Consider the following 25,586-nt stretch of genomic DNA (forward strand, 5'->3'; position numbering starts at 1 on the left):
ATGAAAGTGGAGAGTGAAAAAGTTGGCTTAAAGCTCAACATTCAGAAAACGAAAATCATGGCATCTGGTCCCATCACTTCATGGGAAATAGATGGGGAAACAGTGGAAACAGTGTCAGACTTTATTTTTCTGGGCTCCAAAATCACTGCAGATGGTGACTGCAGCCATGAAATTAAAAGACACTTACTCCTTGGAAGGAAAGTTATGACCAACCTAGACAGCATATTGAAAAGCAGAGACATTACTTTGCCAACAAAGGTCAGGCTAGTCAAGGCTATGGTTTTTCCTGTGGTCATGTATGGATGAGAGAGTTGGACTGTGAAGAAGGCTGAGCGCTGAAGACTTGATGCTTTTGAACTGTGGTGTTGGAGAAGACTCTTGAGAGTCCCTTGGACTGCAAGGAGATCCAACCATTCCATTCTGAAGGAGATCAGCCCTGGGATCTCTTTGGAAGGAATGATGCTAAAGCTGAAACTCCAGTACTTTGGCCACCTCATGCGAAGAGTTGACTCATTGGAAAAGACTCTGATGCTGGGAGGGATTGGGGGCAAGAGGAGAAGGGGACGACAGAGGATGAGATGGCTGGATGGCATCACTGACTCGATGGACGTGAGTCTGAGTGAACTCTGGGAGTTGGTGCTGGACAGGGAGGCCTGGCGTGCTGCGATTCATGGGGTCGCAAAGAGTCAGACACGACTGAGCGACTGATCTGATCTGATCTGTAATTTTACATTGAGAATCAACAAGATAATCCAGAATAAATTCCCTATTTTAAAGTCAGCTGATTAGCTTTATTCCATCTGCAGGTTTAATTTGACTCTGCCAGATACCCTGGGCTTTCTTGATGACTCAGTGGTAAAGAATCCGCCTACCGGTGCAGGAGAATCAGGTTCAGTCCCTGGGTCAGGAAGATCCCCGGGAGGAGGAAATGGCAACCCACTGTAGTATTCTTGCCTGGAGAATTCCATGGACAGAGGAGCCTGGTGGGCTACAGTCCATGTAGTCGCAGAGTCAGACATTTCTTAGTGACTAAATAACAACAACAACCATACAGCCTAACATATTCACAGGGGCGTTAATCTGCCTACTGTACATTCCCAGTATGATCTGTTGCTGTTCAGTCGCTAAGTTGTGTCTGACTCTGCAACCCCATGGACTGCAGCACTCTAGGCTCTCTGTCCTCCACTATCTCCCAGAGTTTGCTCAAATTTGTATCCATTGAGTCATGATGTTATCCAACCGTCTCATCCTCTAATCACCCTCTTCTCCTCCTGCCCTCAATCTTTCCCAGCATAAGGGTCCTTTTAAGTGAGTTGGCTCTTCACATCAGGTGGCCAAAGTATTGAAGCTTCAGCTTCAACATCAGTCCTTCCAGTGAATATTCAAGGTTGATTTCCTTTAGGATTGACTGGTTTGATCACCTTACAGTCCAAGTGACTCTCAAGAGTCTTTTTCAGCACCATAATTCAAAAGCATCAATTGTTTGACGCTCAGCCTTCTTTATGGTCCAGACATTGGCTACATATTTTCAATTCTTCCTACAGCTCAGTGAAGTCCCTCTCAGTACTCTTTTCCACTTTTTCAAACTCATCAAATAATTTGACTTCTGCTTTTTACCTGGAGATCTTTCTCCTGTTCCTTCACCCTCAGAGTAAGTTTGTTTACCTGTACTGAAGACTGAGTCTTCATATATAAGCCATCTGCTAGCTTAAAATTGTCCACCTTCTGTAGTACCTTGTACCTACAGTTCCTCAGTATTTGAGGATTTCTAATATGAATCACCTTGTTATTGGTATTTCCTTCCGGAGGTGCTTAGGTAATGCCTGCGTGCATACTAAGTCGCTTCAGTCATGTCTGACTTTGCGACCCAGTGGACTGTAGCCTGCCAGAATTCTCTGTCCATGGGATTCTCCAGGCAAGAATACTGGAGTGGGTTGCCATGCCCTCTCCAGGGGATCTTCCTGACTGGGGCGTCAAACCTGTGTCTCCTACGTCTTCTACATTTGCAAGCAGGTTCTTTACCACTAATGCTCCTTGGAAGCCCAGGTAATGCCTAGGGTAAAAGGATACAGTTGATCTTTATCTGAACCTGGGAGAACATTGGAGTAGTAAAGAAAGGTAAAGGAAAGGCAAAGAAGGAAAGGAGGCAGGAGAGATAAAGTCAGGTTACTTTCAGCCTGGACCAAGTGATATAGAAATGTAGAATCTCACTTATTTAAATTCAGTGTTGATAAAACTGGCATTAAATTAGAGAAAAATTTGAATTATAAGTTTTTGCTTATTTTTAGAATAGCTTTAGTACTTTGAATATATACAATTACTCAGAATTAATATCAGGCCTTAGTTTAAGTTATGACTTTCTCAGAGCTTAACTGGCACCACTCAATCTTGTGTATGCTAACACATCATCCTGGTTTTTCAGTTTTCCTCATAGATCTTATTGGATTGAAATCTTCTTATTTATTTGTTTATTTATACCTGTATGCCTGATAAGTATAAATATAAGTATAAAAAATAAGTATAAAATGAGTATAAAAAATAAGTATAAATACCAGATTTGTTTTGTTCACTGCCTTTTCTCTCATACGTGGAACATGCCTAGCATATAATATATACTCAGTAAGTATGTATTGAATCAAAGAACAAAAGTGTTTGGGCATGTTATTTTAGCAAATAGATTAACAGAATTTTAGTAGCATTATCAAAAGAATCTTTGTAAATAAGGCTTTAAGAGACTCACAGATGCTTCTGTTTTAGATAATTTAAATTCTGCTCTCCAGTCTCATTTAATTATGGATTATACACTTTGCATATCAGCAAGAGATTAATTTATGTTAGTCCTAGGCAAATTATCATATGATCTATGAGTTCTTCGTGTTTACTGTAACTGTATTATGTGAAATACATGCAATGAAATTTCACTTGTGTTTATTAAATATAAGATTATAAAACAGATTAAACTGCAAATAAGGGCAACAGCATTCTTATAAATAAAGGCTTGAACACAATATACTAAGTACTACTGGTCAGGTCAAATTGTTAAAGATCTTAAAAGATTTTCTAAGTTCTTTCTAAATTTATTTATCTTTTAATTTGTAAGTCATTATAACAAAACTTGTTGTATCCCAGTGATCATCTGTATGAGTTGTTTGAATTTAAGAATATATTTAAGTTAATATTCTTAATGATAATTTAATTTTCTAATGTTTACATGAACTGAAGTCTAAAGTACATTCTCTGTCTTTCAGTTTTAGTTCAGTTGCTCAATCGTGTCCAACTCTTTGTGACCCCATGGACTGCAGCACGCCAAGCTTCTCTGTCCATCACCAACTCCCGGAGCCTACTCAAACTCATGTCCATCCTGTCAGTGATGCCATCCAACCGTCTCACCCTCTGTTGTCCCCTTCTCCTCCCACCTTCAATCTTTCCCAGCATCAGAGTCTTTTCCAATGAGTCAGTTCTTTTGTATCAAGTGGCCAAAGTATTGGAGTTTCAGCTTCAGCATCAGTCCTTCCAATGAATAATCAGGACTGATCTCCTTTAGGATGGACTGGTTGAATCTCCTTGCAGTCCAAGGAACTCTCAAGAGTCTTCTCTAACACCACAGTTCAAAGGCATAAATTCTTCGGCACTTAGCTTTCTTTATGGTCCAGCTCTCACATCCATACATGACTATTGTCTTTAGAATAACATTTATATATGAAAACAATTCTAAGATACATATTATCTGAAACAGACAAATATCTGTGCTAAATCACTTCAGCTGTGTTTGACTGTGCGACACTATGGACTGTAGCCCGCCAGGCTCCTCTCTCCATGGGGGTTCTCCAGGCAAGAATACTGGAGAGAGTTGCCATGCCCTTCTCCAAGGGGTCTTCCTGACAGGAATCAATCCCACGTCTCTTAAGTCTCCTGCATTGGCAAATGGTTTCTTTTACCACTAGCACCATCTGGGGGAAAAGGTCTGGGCATTGAAATGAGATAGATGTAGGCAAATGACACTTTTCTCCTTGTTAGCTGTCTGTAGTGTTAGTTGCTCAGTCGTGCCCGACTCTGTGCGACCTCATGGACTGCAGCCTACCAGGCTCCTCTGTCCATGAGATTATATCCCTAAGCAAATTAACCTTCCTGAACCATACATGGAGACTGTACTGAGACAGTATATGTAAAAATGCCTAGTATAATGTTTATTATAAATTCTCTATAAATTCTAGTTTTTTTCCTTCCTTGATGAAGTTGGAACAGAAACTCTTCTCATTTACCAAGATAATGGAGAAGAATAATGAGATTAAAAAATATCCATTTAAGCCTAGTGAGCTTGGCTGTTATTCATAGATATTAAAGAGGGGAGTTTCTAATCAAAGGCTTTTAGGGATCAAACTTTGAGCATCTTTTATAAAGGTACCTCGTTTATTTTTAAGTCATTTTGGCCTCGTCTTTTCCCCCATAGCCTCATGCTCCTTCCCAGTCTCCAGTAACCCTGTACTGTTGTAGGGCCATGCCACAGGACAGGCAGAGCTCACATAGCCTCTTAATGTATATCAGGATGCAGGCTGTGATAGTCTGGCTACTGTCAGAGATCAAGGTTTCTTCTGATATGCGTTCTCAGTAAATACTGCCCACCATGCTATGCTCAGACACTTGCCCAGGTCTGAATAAACTCTTCATGTACACCTCAGCTCTTTCCAGTTGCCACAACCCTCAATCCAGCGTGTGACTGTGACATAAAAGCAAGTGAAGCTGAAGCATTGGCTCAGCTCAGGCTGGAGTACATGCCGGGGCTATTGTGGGCAACTGGGTAGCCACTTGTGCAGTCCTAATTATCCCTCTCTGTCCTGCTGTGGGAGCAGTGAACCATGAGTGAAGTCCATGCTGAGAACAGCCTTCCTGTTAGTCCCAACAGAGCTCAAGATGCCAAGGAGTTACCTGTGTCAGATCCCAGGGCTGGGACACCCAATATGTGGCTGGAACCACTTCCTCTTCAGGAAGACTCTCCACCCCTGTAATCTGCCTTTTCCTGCAAGTCCACTTCCAGGGACACAAGGCCTGATCTGATCACTTCTCCTGCTATGTGATTTCTTGTGGATCTGTCTTACAGCCTTGGTTGTATAGGAGTCTTTATAGCAGTTTTCATTAGTTTTTAGTGAAGATTGTTCCTTATGTAGAATTTTTTTTTTTTAATTGGAGTGTACAGTAAAGAATCTGCCTGCAGTACAGGATATGCAGGTTCAAACCCTGGTGAGGAAGCTCCCCTAAGGAAGGAAATGGCAACCCACTCCAATATTCTTGTCTGGGAAATCCCAGGTTCTTCCCAGAAGAACCTGGTGGGCCACCGTCCATGAGAACAAAAAAGAGTCCAACATGACTTAGTGACTAAACAACAGTAGTTGATTTACAATGTTACTTTCTGTTGTGCAGCAAAGTGAATCAGTTATATATATATACACACACACACCCACACACACACACACATATACATATATATACACAGACACATATATATATGTATACACACACACACACACACACACACACACACACACACACACACACACACATATATATATCTCCACTCTTTCTTTGGCATCAGGTGGTTACATCTTTGGCCACCTGATGCAAAGAGCTGACTCATTAGAAAAGACCCTGATGCTGGGAAAGACCAAAGGCAAGCGGAGAGGGGGACAACAGAGGACAAGATGGTTGGATGGTATCACCGACTCAATGGACATGAGTTTCAGCAAGCTCTGGGAGATGGTGAAGGACAGGGAAGCCTGGCATGCTGCAGTCCATGGCATCGCAAAGAGTCAAACATGACTGAGCAACTGAACAACAAATGCACTCTTTGAGATTCTTTTCCCATATAGGCTATTAAATGAGTATTGACTGGAAGTCCCTGTACTATACAGTAGGTCCTTATTAGTTATCTGTTTTATATATACTATTATGTGTATGTCCATCCAAATCTAGCAGTTAAAAATCTAGCAGTTAATCCTTCCCCCCAGCCATTTTACCCCAGTATCCATAAGATTGTTTTCTACATCTGTGGCTGTATTTCTGTTTTGTGGATACATTTATTTGTGCCATATTTTAGATTCTATATATAAGTGGTATCATACCATGTTTTCTTTCTGTCATACTTAACTCAGTATGACAGCCTCTGGGTCCAGCCATGTTGTTGCAAATGGCACTGTTTCATTCTTTTTTATGGCTGAATAATATAATATTCCATTGTATATGAAACACATCTTCTTTATTTTTCTGTCGATGGACATTTAAGTTGCTTCCATGTCCTAACTATTTAAAATAGTGTTGCAGTAAACACTGGGGTGCATGTACCTTTTAAAATTATGATTTTCTCCAGGTATATGCCCAGGAGTGTGATTGCTGCATCATATGGTTGCTCTCTTTTTATGTTTTAAGGAACCTCCATACTGTTCTCCATAGTGTTTGTGCCAGTTTACATTCTCATCAACAGTAAAGAAGGTAAAAGAGAAATTAAGGAAACAATACCATTTACCGTCACATGAAAAAGAATGAAATACCTAGGAATAAACCTAGCTAAGGAGACAAAAGACCTCTACTCGGAAAGCTGTAAGATACTGATGAAAACTTTAAGATCAAAATGGCACAGATGGGAGAAATATACCATTTTATTGAATTGGGAGAATCAATATTGTGAAAATGACTGTACTACCCAAAGCAATCTAGAGGCTTAATGCAATCCCTATCAAATTACCAGTGGCATTTTTCACAGATCTAGAACAAAAATATTTTACAATTTGTATGGAAACTCAAAAGACTCTGAATAGCCAAAGCAAAATAGAGTGGAAAGAATTAGATGCCTGACTTCAGTCTACACTACAAAACTACAGTAATCAAAACCATATGGTTTTGGCATAAAAACTAACTTATAGATCAATGGAACAGGATAGCAAGCCCAGAAATAACCCCCCACACTTATGATCTATTAATTTATCACAAAAGAAGCAAAGAATGTACAGTGGAGAAAAGACAGCCTCTTTAATAAGTAATACTTGAAAAACTGGACAGCTTCATATAAAAGAATGAAATTAGAAAACTCCCTAACACCACACACAAAAATAAACTCACAATAGATTAAAGACCTAAATATTAGGCTGGATACTATAAAACTCCTAGAGGAAAACATAGGCAGAACACACTCTTCCATAAACCAAGATCTGTTTTAACCCACCTCCTAGAGTAATATAGATGTATTTTTGATGTGTTCATGCAGGATGTTGATTTCCACATCTTCCTACTTCACCATGTTGATCCAGAAGTCTGGAGATACTGCTTTGAAAAAAGATTTTTGCTGAGGATCTTGGTGAAATGTCATATGTCTGATTCCCCTGAACTAATTCATTCATTCACCAAATGTATGCTGATTTTTCAAACTATAAGTACTCACTATTTGCCAAATATAGAAAGTAATTTAAATATAATCTATACCTTCATTATCTAGTGGAGAATATAGATCTCTAAGCAGATAATTACAATAATAGAACAAAAGCTATAATGCTATGAGTAAGGCACTAGTCATAGTAGAGAAGGGGCCTATTTCTGCTTCCAGAGTTTGTATAAGTGTTCTGAAAGTGGTATTTGATTCCTGAATGGTGATTTGAAGTTTTGGGGATGGAGAAGAATATTCAAGATACAGGTAATTGAGAGACATAAAGCAAAGGGTTGCATAATGCATTTATGAAACTATTGACAGTTGGGCATGGCTGTAACAAACAGGTATTATGAAGGGGTGACAGGAAATGAAACAAGAAATAGACTTAAGGAGTCAAGTTTATAAAAGGAATTTTTGTCACACTTCTTAAGGTATTGCCCATTTATTAATTAGGATGTGACATGGCAAAAATTACATCGTGGAAAGATAAGCTTTGTACAGCTATGATGAGGATACTCCTAAAACCATGGTTAGAAATAATAAAATCTGAAGATGGCGCCAAAGGCAAAGAAGGAAGCCCCTGCTCCTCCTAAAGCTGAAGCCAAAGCAAAGGCTTTGAAGGCCAAGAAAGCAGTGTTGAAAGGTTCCACAGCCACAAAAAAAAGAAGATCCGGACATCGCCCACCTTCCGGCGGCCCAAAACACTGCAGCTCAGGAGGCAGCCCAAATATCCTCGGAAGAGCGCCCCTAGGAGAAACAAACTTGACCACTATGCCATCATCAAATTCCCCCTCACCACCGAGTCAGCCATGAAGAAAATAGAAGACAATAACACACTGGTATTCATTGTGGATGTCGAGGCCAACAAGCACCAAATTAAACAGGCTGTGAAGAAGCTCTATGACATTGACGTGGCTAAGGTCAATACTCTGATCAGGCCTGATGGAGAGAAGAAGGCATATGTTCGACTGGCTCCCGACTATGATGCTTTGGATGTTGCCAGCAAAATTGGCATCATCTAAACTGAGTCCAGCTGGCTAATTCCAAATATAAAAGTTTTCACTATGTAAAAAAAAAAAAAGAAATAATAAAATCTTAAAGTAATAAAGTAAAAATTGAGGAATGAATATTTTCCAGATAAATTATGGCAAATAAAAATATGACTGTCATTAAATTATGTGAAAGTGAAGTCACTCAGTTGTGTCCAACTCTTTGTGACCCCATGGACTGTAGCCTGCCAGGATCCTCTCTCCATGGGATTTTCCAGGCAAGAATATTGGAGTGGGTTGCCATTTCCTTCTCCATGAGATCTTCCCAACCCAGGGATTGAACCAGGTCTCCCTCATTGTAGGCAGACGCTTTACCATCTGAGCCACCAGGGAATGTTATGTAGGGGTTGAGAAAGATAGACATTTAAAAGATTTTTATACTTCTGACATGTACTACTGGGTCAATTAACATTTATCATAACAAAAATTGGGGAAAACTGTAGAAGAGGAAGATATGACTTGGGGAGAAAAATCAAACTATTTTTGAGGAACTTTTTAATTACCTTTAAATATTTCTATTTCTAATGAATTTTAATTTAGATAACCACAGTGCTGTGGTCACTCATCTCGAGCCAGACGTCTTTGAGTGTGAAGTCAAGTGGACCTTAGGAAGCATTACTACAAACAAAACTAGTGGAGGTGTTAGAATTCCAGCTGAGCTATTTCAAATCCTAAAAGATGATGCTGTTAAAGTGTTGCACTCAATATGCCAGCAAATTTGAAAAACTCAGCGATGGCCACAGACAGGGAAAGGTCAGTTTTCATTCCAATCCCAAAGAAAGTTCGATGTTTTCTTATATTGTACTACCCTTGAATTCCTGGGTTAATCTGATTTGGTCACCATGTATAATCCTTTTTTTTTGATGACTCAAGGAAATATTAAGGCACTGAATCCAACAACGTATTAAAAGGATTATACATGGTGACCAAGTCAGATTACCCCCAGGATTCAAGGGTAGTTCAACATAAGAAAATTAATTACTGTAATATACCACATTAATAGAAAGACTGAAAGGCAAAAAACCAGATGATCATCTCATTTGACACAGAGAAAACATTTAACAAAAATCCAGCATCTCTTCATGGTAAAAACACTCAGAAAACTAGAAATAGAAGGGGACCTACTTAACTTGATAAAAAGCATTTGTGAAAATCCCACAACTGACATCATATTCAATTGTGAAAAATAGAAAGCTTCACCACTGATACTGAACATTACATTGGAAGTTCTAACCAGAGTATTTAGACAAAGGCAGAACATAAAAGGTATCCAGACAGTTGAGTGAGAAGTAAATCTATCTTTATTCATAGATAACATGATCCTGTGTATAGAAAATCCTGGAGAATCCAAAAGAAAGTTACTAGAATCAATAATCAAGTTCATCAAAGTTGCAGAGTATAAGATCAACACAGGAAAACCATTTGCTTCTACACATCAGCAGTGAACAATCTGAAGAACAAATTTAAAGCTGCTCCATTTAAAATAGCATCTAAAAATAAAGACAGACCTATAGACCAATAGTATAAAATTAAGGATCCAGAAATAAACCTGTATCCATGGAAAACTGACTTTAGACAAGGGTGCTGAGTCAAAGCTATGAGAACAGCTTTGGGAAAGAAATGGTGCTAAATGATTGGATTTCCACATGGAAAAGAATTAACTTAAAATGGTATCTCGTGCCATATACAAACATTAACTCAAAATGGATCAGTACCCTAAATAGAAGCACTAAAATAATAAAACACTTTCAAGAAAATGTAGTAATAAACCTTCAAGACATTGGATTTGGCAATTGATTCTTATGCATTACACCAGTAAGGTGAGCAATAAAAGAAAAAAGTACATAAACAGGACTTCACTAAAATTAAAAGTTTTTGTGCATCAAAGTCTATTATCAAGAAAATAAAAGACAACCTACAGAATGAGAGAAAATATCTGGAAATAATATCTTAGATACGGGTTTAATATGCAGAATACATTAAAAAAAAAACCTCCTACAGCTCACCAGCAAAAAGAAAACCCAATTAAAAAATTGTCAGAGCACTTGAATTGTTATTTCTTTAGATAAGAGACACAAGTGTCCAATAAGAATACGCAAAGATACTTTATACCCATTGAAAGTGAAAGTGAAGTCGGCTCAGTCGTTTCCGACTCTTTGCGACCCCCCGTGGACTGTAGCCCACCAGGCTCCTCCGTCCATGGGATTCTCCAGGCAAGAATACTGGAGTGGGTTGCTATTTCCTTCTCCAGGATATCTTCCCAACCCAGGGATCAAACCCAGATCTCCCACATTGCAGCCAGATGCTTTAACCTCTGAGCCACCAGGGAAGCCCTTATACCCATTGCTGCTGCTGCTGCTAAGTCGCTTCAGTCGTGTCCGACTCTGTGCGACCCCATGGACTGCAGCCTACCAGGCTCCTCCGTCCATGGGATTTTCCAGGCAAGAGTACTGGAGTGGATTGCCATTGCCTTCTCCCTTATACCCATTAGGGTAGCCATTAAAAAAATAGAATAACAAATATTGATGAAGATGTGGATAAATTGGAACCCTCATGCATTCTTGGTGGTAATGTATGAATAAAATCTGTACAGCCACTTCAGAAAACTGTTTGGTGGTCTTTCAAATGCTAAACTTGAAATTACTATATGATTGAGCAGTTCCACCTCCTAGGTAAATAACCAAAAGAACTGGAGAGAGAGATTCGGATATTGTGTGCTAATGTTTATTGCAGTATTGTTTACAGTAGCCAAAAAATTTAAGCAATCTAAGTTTCCATTAACAGGTGAATGGATAAATAAATATGGTATATACATACAGTGGAAATTATACGGTCATAAAAAAGGAATGAAGTTCTATGCTACAGTGTGGATGAAGCTTGAAAACTAGGCAGAGTAACATATTCCAGACACAAAAGGACAAGTATTGTATGATTTCTCTTTGTGAGTTTCCTAGAGTAGTCAAATTCATAAAGACAAAGTTGGTTAGTAGTTACCAGGAAATGGGGGTAGGGGAAAATGAGAAGTTATTCCTTAATGATTATAGAGTTTCTGTTGTTTTTTTTTTTTAATAGAGTTTCTGTTTATGTAATGGGTAAGTTTTAGAAATAGGTAGTACTAATGGTTGCCCATCATTTATCATTTAATTGTACACTTAAAAATGGTTAAAATGTCAAATTGCAATATTTACAATAAAATAAAATTTATTTAATGAGCAAAAAGTAAGTTACAATAAAATAAAAGGAAAACAAAAGCTAGTTGATCGTAAATGTGATATTTGTTTCCAGACTTTCAGTTGTACTCTGTTGCTTTGTATGTCTATTCTTATGCCAGCTCCACATTGTCTTGATTATTGTAGCTCTTTAGTAACTTGATATCAGAAAATATAAATCCTCCAACTTTCATGTTTTCAAGATTGATTATTCTGTGTCCCTTAAATTGCCATATGAATTTAAGAATCTGCTTATCAATTTTTGGAAGATAGGACTGCTTATCTTAAGCCCAGTCTGCCATTTCTAGCTGTGAGACTTTCAAAAATTGCTTGTCTCATTTTTTCATAATCCTTATTATAATTTATTAGAGTTAAATGAGAAAAAAAAACACGTAAAACCTGACAATTGAGTGTTTGGCATATAGTAAATACTCAGTATACTACCAACTGTAGTAGTATTGCTATGACTACCACTGTTACTGCCAATGTAATACTTTCACATATTGACTAGAGTAAATTTCTCTACTGTTACTTCTAGCATTGTCCTTCCTTGAGTCAGGAAAGCAGAATGTTGTAAGGAAAATAACATGAAATTTGTAATCAGTCTACCTGAGTGCAGTGCTGTAGAATACTGATGGTATAAGTATTTTAAACCTAGCTGTGTTTCATGATGCCATGAAAACAGAAATGTCAGATACTGTTCTTGATACATCTTAGTTGTGACAGAATCTATTAATCAAAGTGGCAGTTTGAGCATCATAAAAACCATCAATAAGAGAAGCTTAATTATTGTTAAAAATCTAACTTATGTTTCCTCCTTCAGTAGTCATTTATTATCTGTCTTTTTAAACTACTATATGGAAAACCTGAGCACAAAATGGTTGTTCTCCTCCATAGTTATTGGGGTGGGTAATGGGCAAGTACTGGTGGCACTCGGCTGCTAATGGCAAAAATAGTCCATATTTTTTAATACACTGTTGCTGGTTTTGAGAATATTTTTTTCTCCTAATTTCAGGTTGGGTGGGACTATATCAGCATACAAGATAGTACCAGATGAAATAGAAGAAATCAAGGTATAGTATGGCATTTTTCACCTCTACAAAAACTTAGTATCTTGGAGGGAAGGTGGGCAACAAATTGTCTTTTCTTTATACTATTGAATCTTTACTTGTGTTGAGATATCATTTAACTCCCAGTTATTCTGTTTGAATTAAAATATGCATATCAGATAATCATCATCAGATTTCATCTACCATCATCAATACATGGTAGGAAAATCAAAAAAGGAACCCTTTCTTGTAAAACTCATTGAAAATTTACTTAAGAAAGCACTGTATATAAGCATTATTGTGCATAAAGTATTTCTTTATCATTTTAATTTCTTTTTCTTACAGTCTCTCACCAGTTGTAAATAATATTAGTCTTCTAATAAATTTTTCTGGCTCCTTTGATAACACAGTAGGCCAATTTAAATTTAAAATTAACAGTACAATAACTGAAAAATTGACCTTACTCTTTTGAATATTACAGCATAGTCACATTTTTCTGTCTTTACATCTTACTAAATTCTGTGGATTATTAGTATTCTTGCATAACGTGTGGCCCTTCTCTAAAAGCAGTTTAAAATCTAATGAGAACTGAACTTACTATCTTTTCCATGAATAAAATTTAACAACTGGATAGTAGTAGTCAAGGATAAACAAGACTGAGTTACACTGTTAACAATGACATGTAAAGATCTTAACAAATTGTTAACTTTGATTTGATCACACTTTTCTAAATCAATTTCAATAAATTCAAGCTGTTAGTAAATAGTTCTTTAATTGGTTACATTATTTTTAAATAAGTTAAATTCATTAATCTTTATGTTATATTCTGTTACTTTCAGTATCTCAGGTGTTTTGTATGGGCAACATCAGGAATTAATACCATGGTTACATTCTAGCAGAAAGTTGGGGAGAAAAGTCAGGCATGTCAAGAGACTCTTTCCAACTTGATATAAATTCATAAAATAGTTTAGCTGGGAAGAACCTTAAGTCTAATCCAGATCCCTCATTTTTCAGAAGATAAAATAGGAATTAATAAAACTGAGCTTCTTGAAATTAATTTTTTGTGATGCTTAAAGGTGCTCTTATAATTGCAATATGTGTTAAATGATAAAGGTGAAGAAAATATTCTATGGAATATATAGGTAGGACACTTATTCAAAAAAGATAATCAGCAAAATCTTTCCAAGAGGTATACTGAGCAAATTGAAATTCTATATAGAAGCAGAGGCATTTGTGAAATCATAAATAGGAGATAATATGACACCAGATCATAGGGTATAAAATAAAGACTGTTGAGATGTAGGACTGGCAATGAACCTTTATGCTAGGTTAAGAAACTGAAAACTATCAAGTGCCATTATGTGATTTTAAGAAAGAAAGTGGCATAATCGGGGTGATGACTTTATTTTGATAAATGAGAGATCTTATTTCAGTGGAGAAGAAGAGGTTCCATTTATAAGGAAGGAAACCAGATTGCAGGATTATAGGCAGTGATTGAGACTTGAACTAAGGCATGGCCATTAGGTTGAAGAAAAACAACTCATATTCAAGAAATATTATTTAAGAAAATAGAATCAACCGTACTTGGTGATTTATTGAATATCTAAGGGAAAGTGGAAAGATTGACTCAGGTTTCTGGCTTGGGAATCTAAGTAGATTGTGTTGCTGTTAATCTAAAGAGGAGAGGAAAAAGGAATGTTTGAGAGCAAGTGGGGTAAGTTTTGGACTTACTGAATTTGAGGTTCCTCTTAAGTGACCTTATGTTAATCAGCCTGTAACTCAAAAGAAAGATAATACCATCTTTCAGTTGATACTGAGATTTTGTCATTATGCAAAAGTTAGTTGAGCCATGCTACTAAATGGAATTACCTAAAAGAGTTATATGAAATCTTAGTAGTGGACCAAAATTGTTGCTTTGGGGAAGGTCCATCCTAGAAACAGAGGATAAATATACTCTTTTATTAGTTTAATTAATAAGCAGAAATGTTGCCTATTTTTAGTAGTGACTTTTTCTCTAAAAGAGTAGTTTTTTATTATGATTTTTTTAAATTCTAGAATTATGACAGTTATTCCTCAAGAGATTCCTTGGGGAAAAAAAGCATGATTCATGGATGACATATAATAAGTGATTTTTTTTTCCCATCAGTTCCTGTTATTACAGCTAAAACAACTTCAGAGAATTTGAGGCCTGAGGCATAAAAAACTGTGAAACTGATTCTTCCTTTCAAAAGTGTTGGAAGAAAAATTGTCATAAAATATCTTGTCAGCATTCTTTGGCAGCATTAGTATTTTCCTTTTGTTTTGTTTAGAGGTAATGTGAAACATCTGGTTGTAGTGTTTATTTTACTTGGCTAATATATGAGTAATTTAAAACTATCTAAATAGTACAATTATGTTCAAATTTGAACTACACTTTCCATAGTATACCATGTATAAATCAATATGCATCTGTATGAAAGTGAAATGTTAACTTCCTTAGTTGTGTCCAGCTCTTTGCAAGGCCATGGACTGTGGCTCACCAGGCTCCTCTGTCCTTGGAATTTTTTAGGCAAGAATACTGGACTAATTACCCATTGCCTTCTCCAAGGGATCTTCCCATCCTAGATCTTCCCAACCCAGGGTTCGAAATTGCGTCCCCCACATTGCAGGCAGATTCTTTACCATCTGAGCCACCATCTGTATATTTACTCTGAAAAGGATATGATTGGTTGATGAAGCATAATTCAATTTTTGTCAGATGTTGTAGTCTTTTACAATGTTTCTAGTACTAGAAATCATTATTTAGTTCATATATAGTTTGAATTAAGCATACATTTATTAATTATAGTAAATGACCTCAGAGTGAATAGATGCTTGGCAAAAGCCTTAAGGGATAAAGAGCAAACACATTCTTGGCCCAATCACAACTATCTCTTCCACCCAATATTCTGAATTTTTATCATTATCAGTTCCTTGCTTTTATTTAGTTTTACTATACATGTATACATCCATAAATATTATAATTTATTTTTGTTTCTCTTTGAACTTTATATGAATTGAATACAATCTGTTGTGCCTTGCTTTTTCAATGCTGTGAGATTCATCCTGTTGTTGTCTATAGCTAAGGTTTTAGGGGGACTGTTTTGTTTTATTTTTTGCTGTAAAACAGTACATTGTGCCACAAATTATTGAGAACTCCTTCTGTTGATGGACATTCAACTTATTTCCACTTGGAGCTATTAAGAAAACTGATGCTAGAATAGTCTTATAAAAATATATGTAAGAGTTTCACTGAAGTATACAGTGAGGAATGAAATTCCTGAGTTTCAGTAATATATATTTTCTGGATAAACTCACAGACTGTTTTCTAAAGTAGTTGTGCCAATTTATATTGCCACTTGGGTAAATTTATTTAAAATAGAGATATTTAAATATTAACTTTAATCCATTTGTAATTTATGTGTATAAATTTATTTGTATTTGCAAACGGAATCACTAAACTTTTATAATATTTTCCCAGTGAATCTATTTTTGTCTGTTAAAGAACCATATTGGTTATAGATGATTTATCATCCATCATAATGTCTTCAGTTCTGCCAACAGGCAGAAAATATGAGGAAGTGATCACTCCAATTCAGTCAGAAAATTCGCTGGGTTAGAGCTGGATGGGGAATATGGTGGGTTTTCATCCATTCCTTCCTGTCGCTGTAGGAGCCTTAGCTTTAATAGTCTTACATTCTAACCTGACTCTCTTGCCTCCAGCCTAACCAATATAAGCCTCAAACACTGGCAAATATCTTGAAGTGGGAAGTTTCATTGTTCTTTGGTCAGGCTTACTTCCCTAGCAGATCTTTGAAGAATGCAAAAGATTGTACTCTGCCTTTCAATAGTTTTTTGTCTAGCCTTACAGACTTGTGTACAGCACTGCAATCCACAATTGCTCCCAGGGAAAAAACAGCCATTTGTTTAAGTCTATTCAGGTTTCCAATTTCTAAATGTCTAATAGCTTTCTGGTTTCTTTAAATCCCAACAAAAGTTCTCTGCCTGGAAACGCTGATGGTCAGCCCTATGACCAAAATCAGCAAATACCCGCAGTGGAGATGGGTGGGTGGAAAAGCCAGAGATTATATTTTAACTTAGAAAACTTTCCTCATATAATTTTATTTTGTCTAGTTTATTGGTCTGAAGCTCCTTGCTGTCTATAAAAGTAGGATTTTGGTAACTATTTGATTGATTCTACTCATTATGGTGTTAAGTATTGACCTGCCGTGATCTATTGCACTCTACCCAAAAGCAGAATTCTTACATTGTATTTTTAAATGATTATTGCTAGGTTATAGAAAATCTGTTTGTTTGCTGAATGAATCCTTTCACTACTTTTTATGAAACACTGTTATTGTATCTAATAGTTTTTCAGTTTACTGATTTAAATGAACTTTAGTAATATGAACTCACAAAATCAAATCATTTTGCCATTATATCTACCACTGTGGGCAAGAATCCCTTAGAAGAAATGGAGTAGCCATCATAGTCAACAAAAGAGTCCAAAATGCAGTACTTGGATGCAATCTCAAATGACAGTATAATCTGTTTGTTCATTTCCAAGGCAAACCATTCAGTATCACAGTAATCCAAGTCTGTGCCCCAACCAGTAATGCTGAAGAAGCTGAAGTTGAACGACTTTATGAAGACCTACAAGACCTACTAGAACTAACACCCAAAAAAGATGTCCTTTTCATTATAGGGGACTGGAATGCAAAAGTAGGAAGTCAAGAAATACCTGAGGTAACAGGGAAAATTGGCCTTGGAATACGGAATGAAGCAGGGCAAAGGCTAATAGAGTTCTTCCAAAAGAATGCACTGGTCATAGCAAACACCCTCTTCCAACAACGCAAGAGAAGACTCTACACATGGACATCACCAGATGGTCAATACTGAAATCAAATTCATTATATTCTTTGCAGCCAAAGATGGAGACGCTCTATACAGTCAGCAAAAACAAGACCTGGAGCTGATGGTGGCTCAGATTATGAATTCCTTATTACCAAATTCAGACTTAAATTGAAGAAAGTAGGGAAAGCCACTAGACCGTTCAGGTATGACCTAAAGCAAATCCCTTACAATCATACAGTGGAAGTGACAAATACATTCAAGGGATTAGATTTGACAGACTGAGTGCCTGAAGAACAATGGATGGATGTTCCTGACATTGTACAGGAGGCAGGGATCAAAACCATCCCAAGAAAAAGAAAGGCAAAATGGTTGTCTGAGGAAGCCTTACAAATAGCTGTGAAAAAAAAAAGAAGTGAAAGGCAAATGAGAAAAGAAAAGATATACCCATTTGAATGCAGAGTTCCAAAGAACAGAAAGGAGAGATAAGAAAGCCTTCCTCAGTGATCAATGCAAAGAAATAGAGGAAAACAATAGAATGGGAAAGACTAGAGATCTCTTCAAGAAAATTAGAGATACCAAGGGAACATTTCATGCAAAGATGAGCACAATAAAGGACAGAAATGGTATGGATCTAACAGAAGCAGAAGATATTAAGAAGAGGTGGCAAGAATACACAGAAGAACTGCACAAAAAAGATTCATGACCCAGATAATAACGATGGTATAATCACTCACCTAGAGCCAGATATCCTGGAATGCAAAGTCAAGTGGGCCTTAGGAAGCATCACCACGAACAAAGCTAGTGGAGGTGATGGAATTCCAGTTGAGCTATTTCAAATCCTAGAAGATGATACTGTGAAAATGCTGCACTCATTATGTCAACAAATTTGGAAAACTCAGCATTGGCCACAGAACTGGAAAAGGTCAGTTTTCATTCCAATCCCAAAGAAAGGCAATGCCAAAGAATGTTCAAACTATGGCACAATTGCACTCATCTCATATTAGGAGAAGGCAGTGTACTCTTGCCTGGAAAATCCCATGGATGGAGGACCCTGTTAGGCTGCAGTCCATGGGGTTGCTAGGAGTCGGACACGACTGAGTGACTCCACTTTCACTTTTCACTTTCATGCATTGGAGAAGAAAATGGCAACCCACTCCAGTGTTCTTGCCTGGAGAATCCCAGGGATGGGGGACCCTGGTGGGCAGCCGTCTTGGGGGTCGCACAGAGTCGGATACAACTGAAGCGACTTAGCAGCAGCACACATTAGGAAACTAATGCTCAAAATTCTCCAAGTCAGGCTTCAACAGTACATGAACCATGAACTTCCAGATGTTTTCAAGCCAGATTTAGAAAAGGCAGAGGAATTAGAGATCAAATTGCCAACATCCATTGTATCATTGAAAAAGCAAGAGAGTTCCAGAAAAGCATCTACTTTTGCTTTATTGACTGTGCCAAATTCTTTGACTATATGCATCACAACAAACTGTGGAAAATACTGAAAGAGATGGGAATACTAGACCACCTTACCTGCCTCCTAAGAAATCTGTATGCAGGTCAGGAAGCAACAGTTCGAACTGGACATGGAACAACAGACAGGTTCCAAATCGGAAAAGGAGTATGTCAAGGCTCTATATTGTCACCCTGCTTATTTAACTTATATGCAGAGCACATCATGAGAAACGCTGGGCTGGATGAAACACAAGCTGGAATCAAGATTGCTGGGAGAAATCTCAATAACCTCAGATATGCAGATGACACCACCCTTATGGCAGAAAGTGAAGAACTAAAGAGCCTCTTGATGGAAGTGAAAGAGGAGAGTGAAAAAGTTAGCTTAAAACTCAACATTCAGAAAACTAAGATCATGGCATCTGGTCCCATCATTTCATGGCAAATAGATGGGGAAACAGTGAGAGACTTTATTTTCTTGGGCTCCAAAATCACTGCAGATGGTGACTGCAGCCATGAAATTAAAAGACGCTTGATCCTTGAAAGAAAAGTTATGACCAACCGAGACAGCATATTAAAAACCAGAGACATAACTTTTCCAACAAAGGTCTGTCTCGTCAAGGCTATGGTTTTTCCAGTAGTCATGTATGGATATGAGAGTTGGTCCATAAAAATTGCTGAGCTCTGAAGAATTATACTTTGGAACTGTGGTGTTGGAGAAGACTCTGAGAGACCCTTGGACTGCAAAGAGATCATACCAGTCAATCCTAAAGGAAATAAGTCCTGAATATTCATTGGAAGGACTGATGCTGAAGCTCCAATAGGCTGGCCACCTGGTGCGACTCCTTAGAAAAGACCCTGATGCTGGGAAAGATTGAAGGTAGGAGGAGAAGGGGACACCAGAGGATGAGATAGTTAGATTGCATCAGCAACTCGATAGATATGAGTTTGAGTAAACTCCAGAAGTTGGTGATGGACATGGAGGCATAGCGTGCCTGCTGTCCATGGGGTCGCAAGAGTCAGTTGTGACTGAGCGACTGAACTGAACCGAACTGGTTTGTTTGTTTAACGATCAATGTCTCAAACACTGTGGCAGTTACTTTAAAACAACTAACTGATTTTAATCCTCATAACAAACATATAAAGTGGGTATTCTTCTTGTTCCTATTCATAAGTGAGAAAGATGAGGCAAAAGCATTAAGAGTGTCCAAAGTCACATAGCAAATAGTGCGGAAGTTAGATTCAGACCCAGAGTCCAGATTCTTTTATGATAATGAGCATTAGTAGTAGTGTAGATACAACACAATATTTATCTGATCTACTTACGTGAATATATCAAACTGACTTAGGAAATGTTTACTTCAATATGTGTTACTTTCTGATACCCCTTTTCTTATTTGGATTGCTGTTCTTAAATTTCATTAAATCTCTGATTTACCCATTCATTTATTTAATAATAATTTATTTGACATTTGTTTCTTCTGTATTTAAACTTGGTTATCTCATCCAGTTTCATAGCTTTTGTTTGGGTTCTTTTTCCTAAAGTACACCTTTTAATGATGTATAATATTTTATATGAGTTGTACACAAAAGACATAAAATCATAAATGTAAAGCTTGTTTAATTATCACAGATAACACATCTGAATAACCACCACAGATAAAGAGAATATCATAACATCACAGAAATCTCCCTATACTCACTTCCAATCATTACACCTTACCTCTTCTCAAATGTAATTACTGCCTGATTTCTATCACCGTGAATTATTTTTATCTGTATAGCAATGGTTAATTTTTGCGTTTTTGTTATATTGAATGTGTAATTTAGTTATCCATTCTTACGATGAAGGGTATTTGGGTAATTTCCAAGTAGCAGCTGTTATAAATAATGCTGTAATAAACAATCTTGAATATGTCTTTTGATGTATATAGGTACACATAATCTCATTAGATATACACTTAATAGACAAGCTAGATATGATCTAGAGGTACTAGATCATAGGGTATATAAATGATTGTTTTTACTCAATTCTGCCATTTTCCCAAATACATGATGAATTTATATTCTCTTCAGCATTTTAGGGGGCTTCCCTGGGGTCACAGGCATTAAAAAAAAAATCCCCCTGCAATGTAGGAGACTACTGGAGAACTCCAGTTAACTTCATATTCTCACTAACATTTAGTATTGTCAATCTTTTCATTTTAACCATTTCAGAGATTGACTAAAAATTATTTAAATATATGTATTACTCTGATTACTAATGTTGTTGAGCATATTTTCATATATTTATTGGCCATTTGATATCCTCTTTTGTGAAGTGACTGTTCATGTGTTTCATGTTTTAAAACTTAGGGTAAATGTGTTTTCTTATTTATTAGTAGGCATTCCTTGTATATTCTGTATGAGTCCTTTGTTTGATATGTGTATTGCACATTTATTCTCATACTCTGTTGCTTCCCTTTTTACTCTCTTAAAAGTGTCTCTGATGAACAGGTATTACTTTAATGTAAGTCAGTTATAATTAATGAGTAAATATTTGTGGATTAAATGAATGATCCTGAAGACATTTAATGTCTGGTACAAGGGACAGTCTTATTCATTATAAAATGTAGTTTTTCTATTAAATATATATTAAAAATTCTTTAGAGCACAGAAGAAACAGTGACTAATTCTGGCTTAGAGGATAAAGAATTTCTTCAGGTCGAATAGGATGAGAAGGGCTTCTATAGCAAAAACAAACACAATGTTAGCAAAGACACTACTGAATAAACAGTGTTTTTGAAAAAAGCAAGTGTGTTTGAAGTCAAGGGATTATTAAAAATAAGTTTAGGAGATAACTCTGGAATGTTCAGTTGTAGTCACATTGTAAATTATTTGTATGTCTTAGGGAGAGAAACTTTCAAAGATTCTGAAACAAAGACATTTTCAGGTATATTTCGGAGAGTTTACCATCCTTACCAAAATGAACTGGAAGGAGGCACAGAGGCAGAACACTTTGGATGCTCTGTACCAGTCTTGATGAATGGTGATAAAGGGAAGGCTCATGTTTTTGCAAGAGTCATGGAAAGCGTGGGAGGTACACCACAGTGTTTAATAAAACAGACTCTGTCTTAATTGGATTGTAACCATATCTTAACCATTCTGTGCTTTCCTTAAAATACGGATAAAACAAACCTACCTTTGTTGGATTAAAAAACCTGCTGTTGTTATTGTGAGGATAAAATATTTATAAAGTATGCAGTGCCTGGTACATGGTAAACACATAGTAAATGACACCTATGTGATATGATCCATGTAGACTTGAGAAGTGAGGAGTACAAATAGATCGATTCAGGTTTTAAGCTTCGGCAACTTCATAGAAAATAATGCCAATCCCTGAGCTAAGGAATTAAATGGGAAAAAAATTATATTTAGGAGGAATAAAGAATGTTGAGGATTTTTAAGGCATATGGGTAAAGAACCCAAAACTGAAAATTTATTCATTTCCCAACCCGATCAGTTTAGTGTTTTTGTCTGGTTTGTTCACTGTTGATGATTTCTGTCTCTCCATCTCAGTTTCTAACTGAGAAGCTTTTTCCTGTTACCTTCTCTTCAGGATAAGGGCATCCCAGAGAAATGATGGGAAAAAACACATTTTAAAATATCAGAGATATCAAATTGCTGCAGGTTTTCTCTCTACCATATTTCTGATCATTTAGTCCCTTAAGAAAAAACAGACCTAGCCTTACCATTGTGCAGTGTGGAGTAGGTAATTTTCCTCTCAAGATCAGAACAATCTGCTCCAGTAAAAGGAACAGTTCTTGGCTCTCTTTGAAAAGATGGTTTAAGCCTACCTCTCTTTCTGCTATTTTTTGCAGCCTGTAGATAGATCAATGTTCTATTGTTTTTCTTACTAATTATTACATAATATCTTTACACAGACATTTGGCAAAAATTCCACCCAAATACTATACTTTATTTAACCTTACTAAAATGAATTTCCTCTGCTATTCTTTACTAATAGACATGTAAATTATATTGTAACATCTTTAAAATATTTTTTACCACTGATATCCTCATTGAAAACTAAACCACAATAATGGTTATTACTATTAAAGTCATTGAAAATCAAACGTTATATATTCCAATATGGCTAAATATTAGTGAATAAAATTGTTTTGAGATCACTTTTGTTAAGGAGACTTTTAAATAGAATTAAATAAATTATATAATATATGTTATCAATGTCCAATTATTTACCTACCCTGGCTATAGTCAGGCTAGAATAAAATAAAACCCAGATTTATAAAAGATGTTTTTCATGTTCTCATTTACTTTACTCCCCTTGACAGTGGTCCAGCTTTCAAAGAGTTTCAGTAACTTGCCTGTGGACTCAAAGCCAATAGGTTGACAAAAACTGAAACAGGCACCCAGGTCTGTCTTGCCTGAAAGTATGTTCCCTTTCTATTACCTTTTCTTCTAACCCAATAACTTTCAGTTAGAAAATTCATAAATAGTGTTGTTAAGAGACATGAAAAACTAAAAGCAGCATAAATATTTATCCATAGGGTTTTAAAATTAAAATATTTAGGCTATTTTATGTAGAACTTATTACTGATGGTGACCTTATTAATGATATATTGTCAAACTGAAAAAACAAGTAAATAGCACAAGTATCTGTGGGTTTCATGTATGGAGATTTGTAGAGAAGGATGCTTAACAACTTGTAAATGGGTTATCTCTGGTAAAATGGTGATTTTCAATCCTTTATACTTTTTTATTTTGATTGAATTATTTTTGTCTCTCTCTCTTTATTTTTAATAAGTATGTATTTTTAGAATCATAAAAATCACTAAGAATATTCTCATTTAGGGTCCCCAGATTAAAAGTGGTACAAAAATAGGAACAGGTTAAAATGCAAAAGTTACTTTTTTCACCAACTGTCATTTCCAGAACCTAGTTTGTAATTGTATAGCAGATGATACAAGTAAAACTTCTCTCACATAGCCTTTTTTTTTTTTTGCATATTGCCTATTCCACAACAGGGAGTAGAATGGCTTTAAATGCCAGACTCTCAGATCAGATCAGATCAGTCACTCAGTTGTGTCCGACTCTTTGCAACCCCATGAATCACAGCACGCCAGGCCTCCCTATCCATCACCAACTCCCAGAGTTCACTCAGACTCACGTCAATCAAGTCAGTGATGCCATCCAGCCATCTCATCCTCTGTCGTCCCCTTCTCCTCCTGCCCCCAATCCGTCCCAGCATCAGAGTCTTTTCCAATGAGTCAACTCTTCGCATGAGGTGGCCAAAGTACTGGAGTTTCAGCTTTAGCATCATTCCTTCCAAAGAGATCCCAGGGCTGATCTCCTTCAGAATGGACTGGTTGGATCTCCTTGCAGTCCAAGGGACTCTCAAGAGTCTTCTCCAACACCACAGTTCAAAAGCATCAATTCTTCGGTGCTCAGCCTTCTTCACAGTCCAACTCTCACATCCATACATGACCAAAGGAAAACCCATAGCCTTGACTAGACGAACCTTTGTTGTCAAAGTAATGTCTCTGCTTTTGATTATGCTGTCTAGGTTGGTCATAACTTTCCTTCCAAGGAGTAAGTATCTTTTAATTTCATGGCTGCAGTCACCATCTGTAGTGATTTTGGAGCCCAGAAAAATAAAGTCTGACACTGTTTCCACTGTTTCCCCATCTATTTCCCATGAAGTGGTGGGACCAGATGCCATGATTTTCGTTTTCTGAATGTTGAGCTTTAAGCCAACTTTTTCACTCTCCACTTTCACTTTCATCAAGAGGCTTTTTAGTTCCTCTTCACTTTCTGCCATAAGGGTGGTGTCATCTGCATATCTGAGGTTATTGATATTTCTCCCGGCAATCTTGATTCCAGCTTGTGTTTCTTCCAGTCCAGCGTTTCTCATGATGTACTCTGCATATAAGTTAAATAAACAGGGTGAGAATATACAGCCTTGATGAACTCCTTTTCCTATTTGGAACCAGTCTGTTGTTCCATGTCCAGTTCTAACTGTTGCTTCCTGACCTGCATACAAATTTCTCAAGAGGCAGATCAGGTGTTCTGGTATTCCCATCTCTTTCAGAATTTTCCACAGTTTATTGTGATCCACACAGTCAAAGGCTTTGGCATAGTCAATAAAGCAGAAGGTACTAATTTTACTGATAAATAAAATAATAGCTGTTTAAACTTAAATTTGAGAGGAAGCTCTATTCCACTATACCATAATAGCTCCTATTAGAAGACCCTATTTATTTTCACAAAAAACAATTATAAATGCTGGACCATTAAATAAATAAATAACTACTTGAATGCACTGGAGAGTGGCCAAAAGCAAGTAGATTCTCACATTTGGAAGAAAGCCCTAGTTGAGTATTCCATTTTGTAATGCTTAGGCCCAGAATAGTCCCCAGTTTGGCCTACTTGGCAGCTGAAATCTGCAGGCTTTCTTGCTAGAAAAACAGTTTGGGCAACCACAGCTGCTTTAATGTGAGGGGATACTACGGCACATTCATCAGAATGGCCATCATTAAAAGTCTGC

The 25,586-nt window shown here is 36.9% G+C and overlaps 1 protein-coding gene and 1 pseudogene across 8 annotated transcripts in view; both read left to right on the forward strand.

Moving 5' to 3' along the window:
• The window catches only part of GPHN (gephyrin), a 526,998-nt gene that overhangs the window by 180,746 nt on the left and 320,666 nt on the right, over positions 1–25,586 (forward strand). For all 8 annotated transcript variants that reach the window (XM_055538377.1, XM_055538378.1, XM_055538379.1 and 5 more), the window contains exon 3: positions 12,688–12,745. In XM_055538377.1, the coding sequence (XP_055394352.1) occupies positions 12,688–12,745 (58 nt within the window). The remainder of the gene's footprint in view (positions 1–12,687; positions 12,746–25,586) is intronic.
• Positions 6,654–8,501, forward strand: LOC129621689 (60S ribosomal protein L23a-like; annotated as a pseudogene).

Source organism: Bubalus kerabau, chromosome 10 (genome assembly GCF_029407905.1).
Source record: "Bubalus kerabau isolate K-KA32 ecotype Philippines breed swamp buffalo chromosome 10, PCC_UOA_SB_1v2, whole genome shotgun sequence".
Taxonomy (NCBI): domain Eukaryota; kingdom Metazoa; phylum Chordata; class Mammalia; order Artiodactyla; family Bovidae; genus Bubalus; species Bubalus kerabau.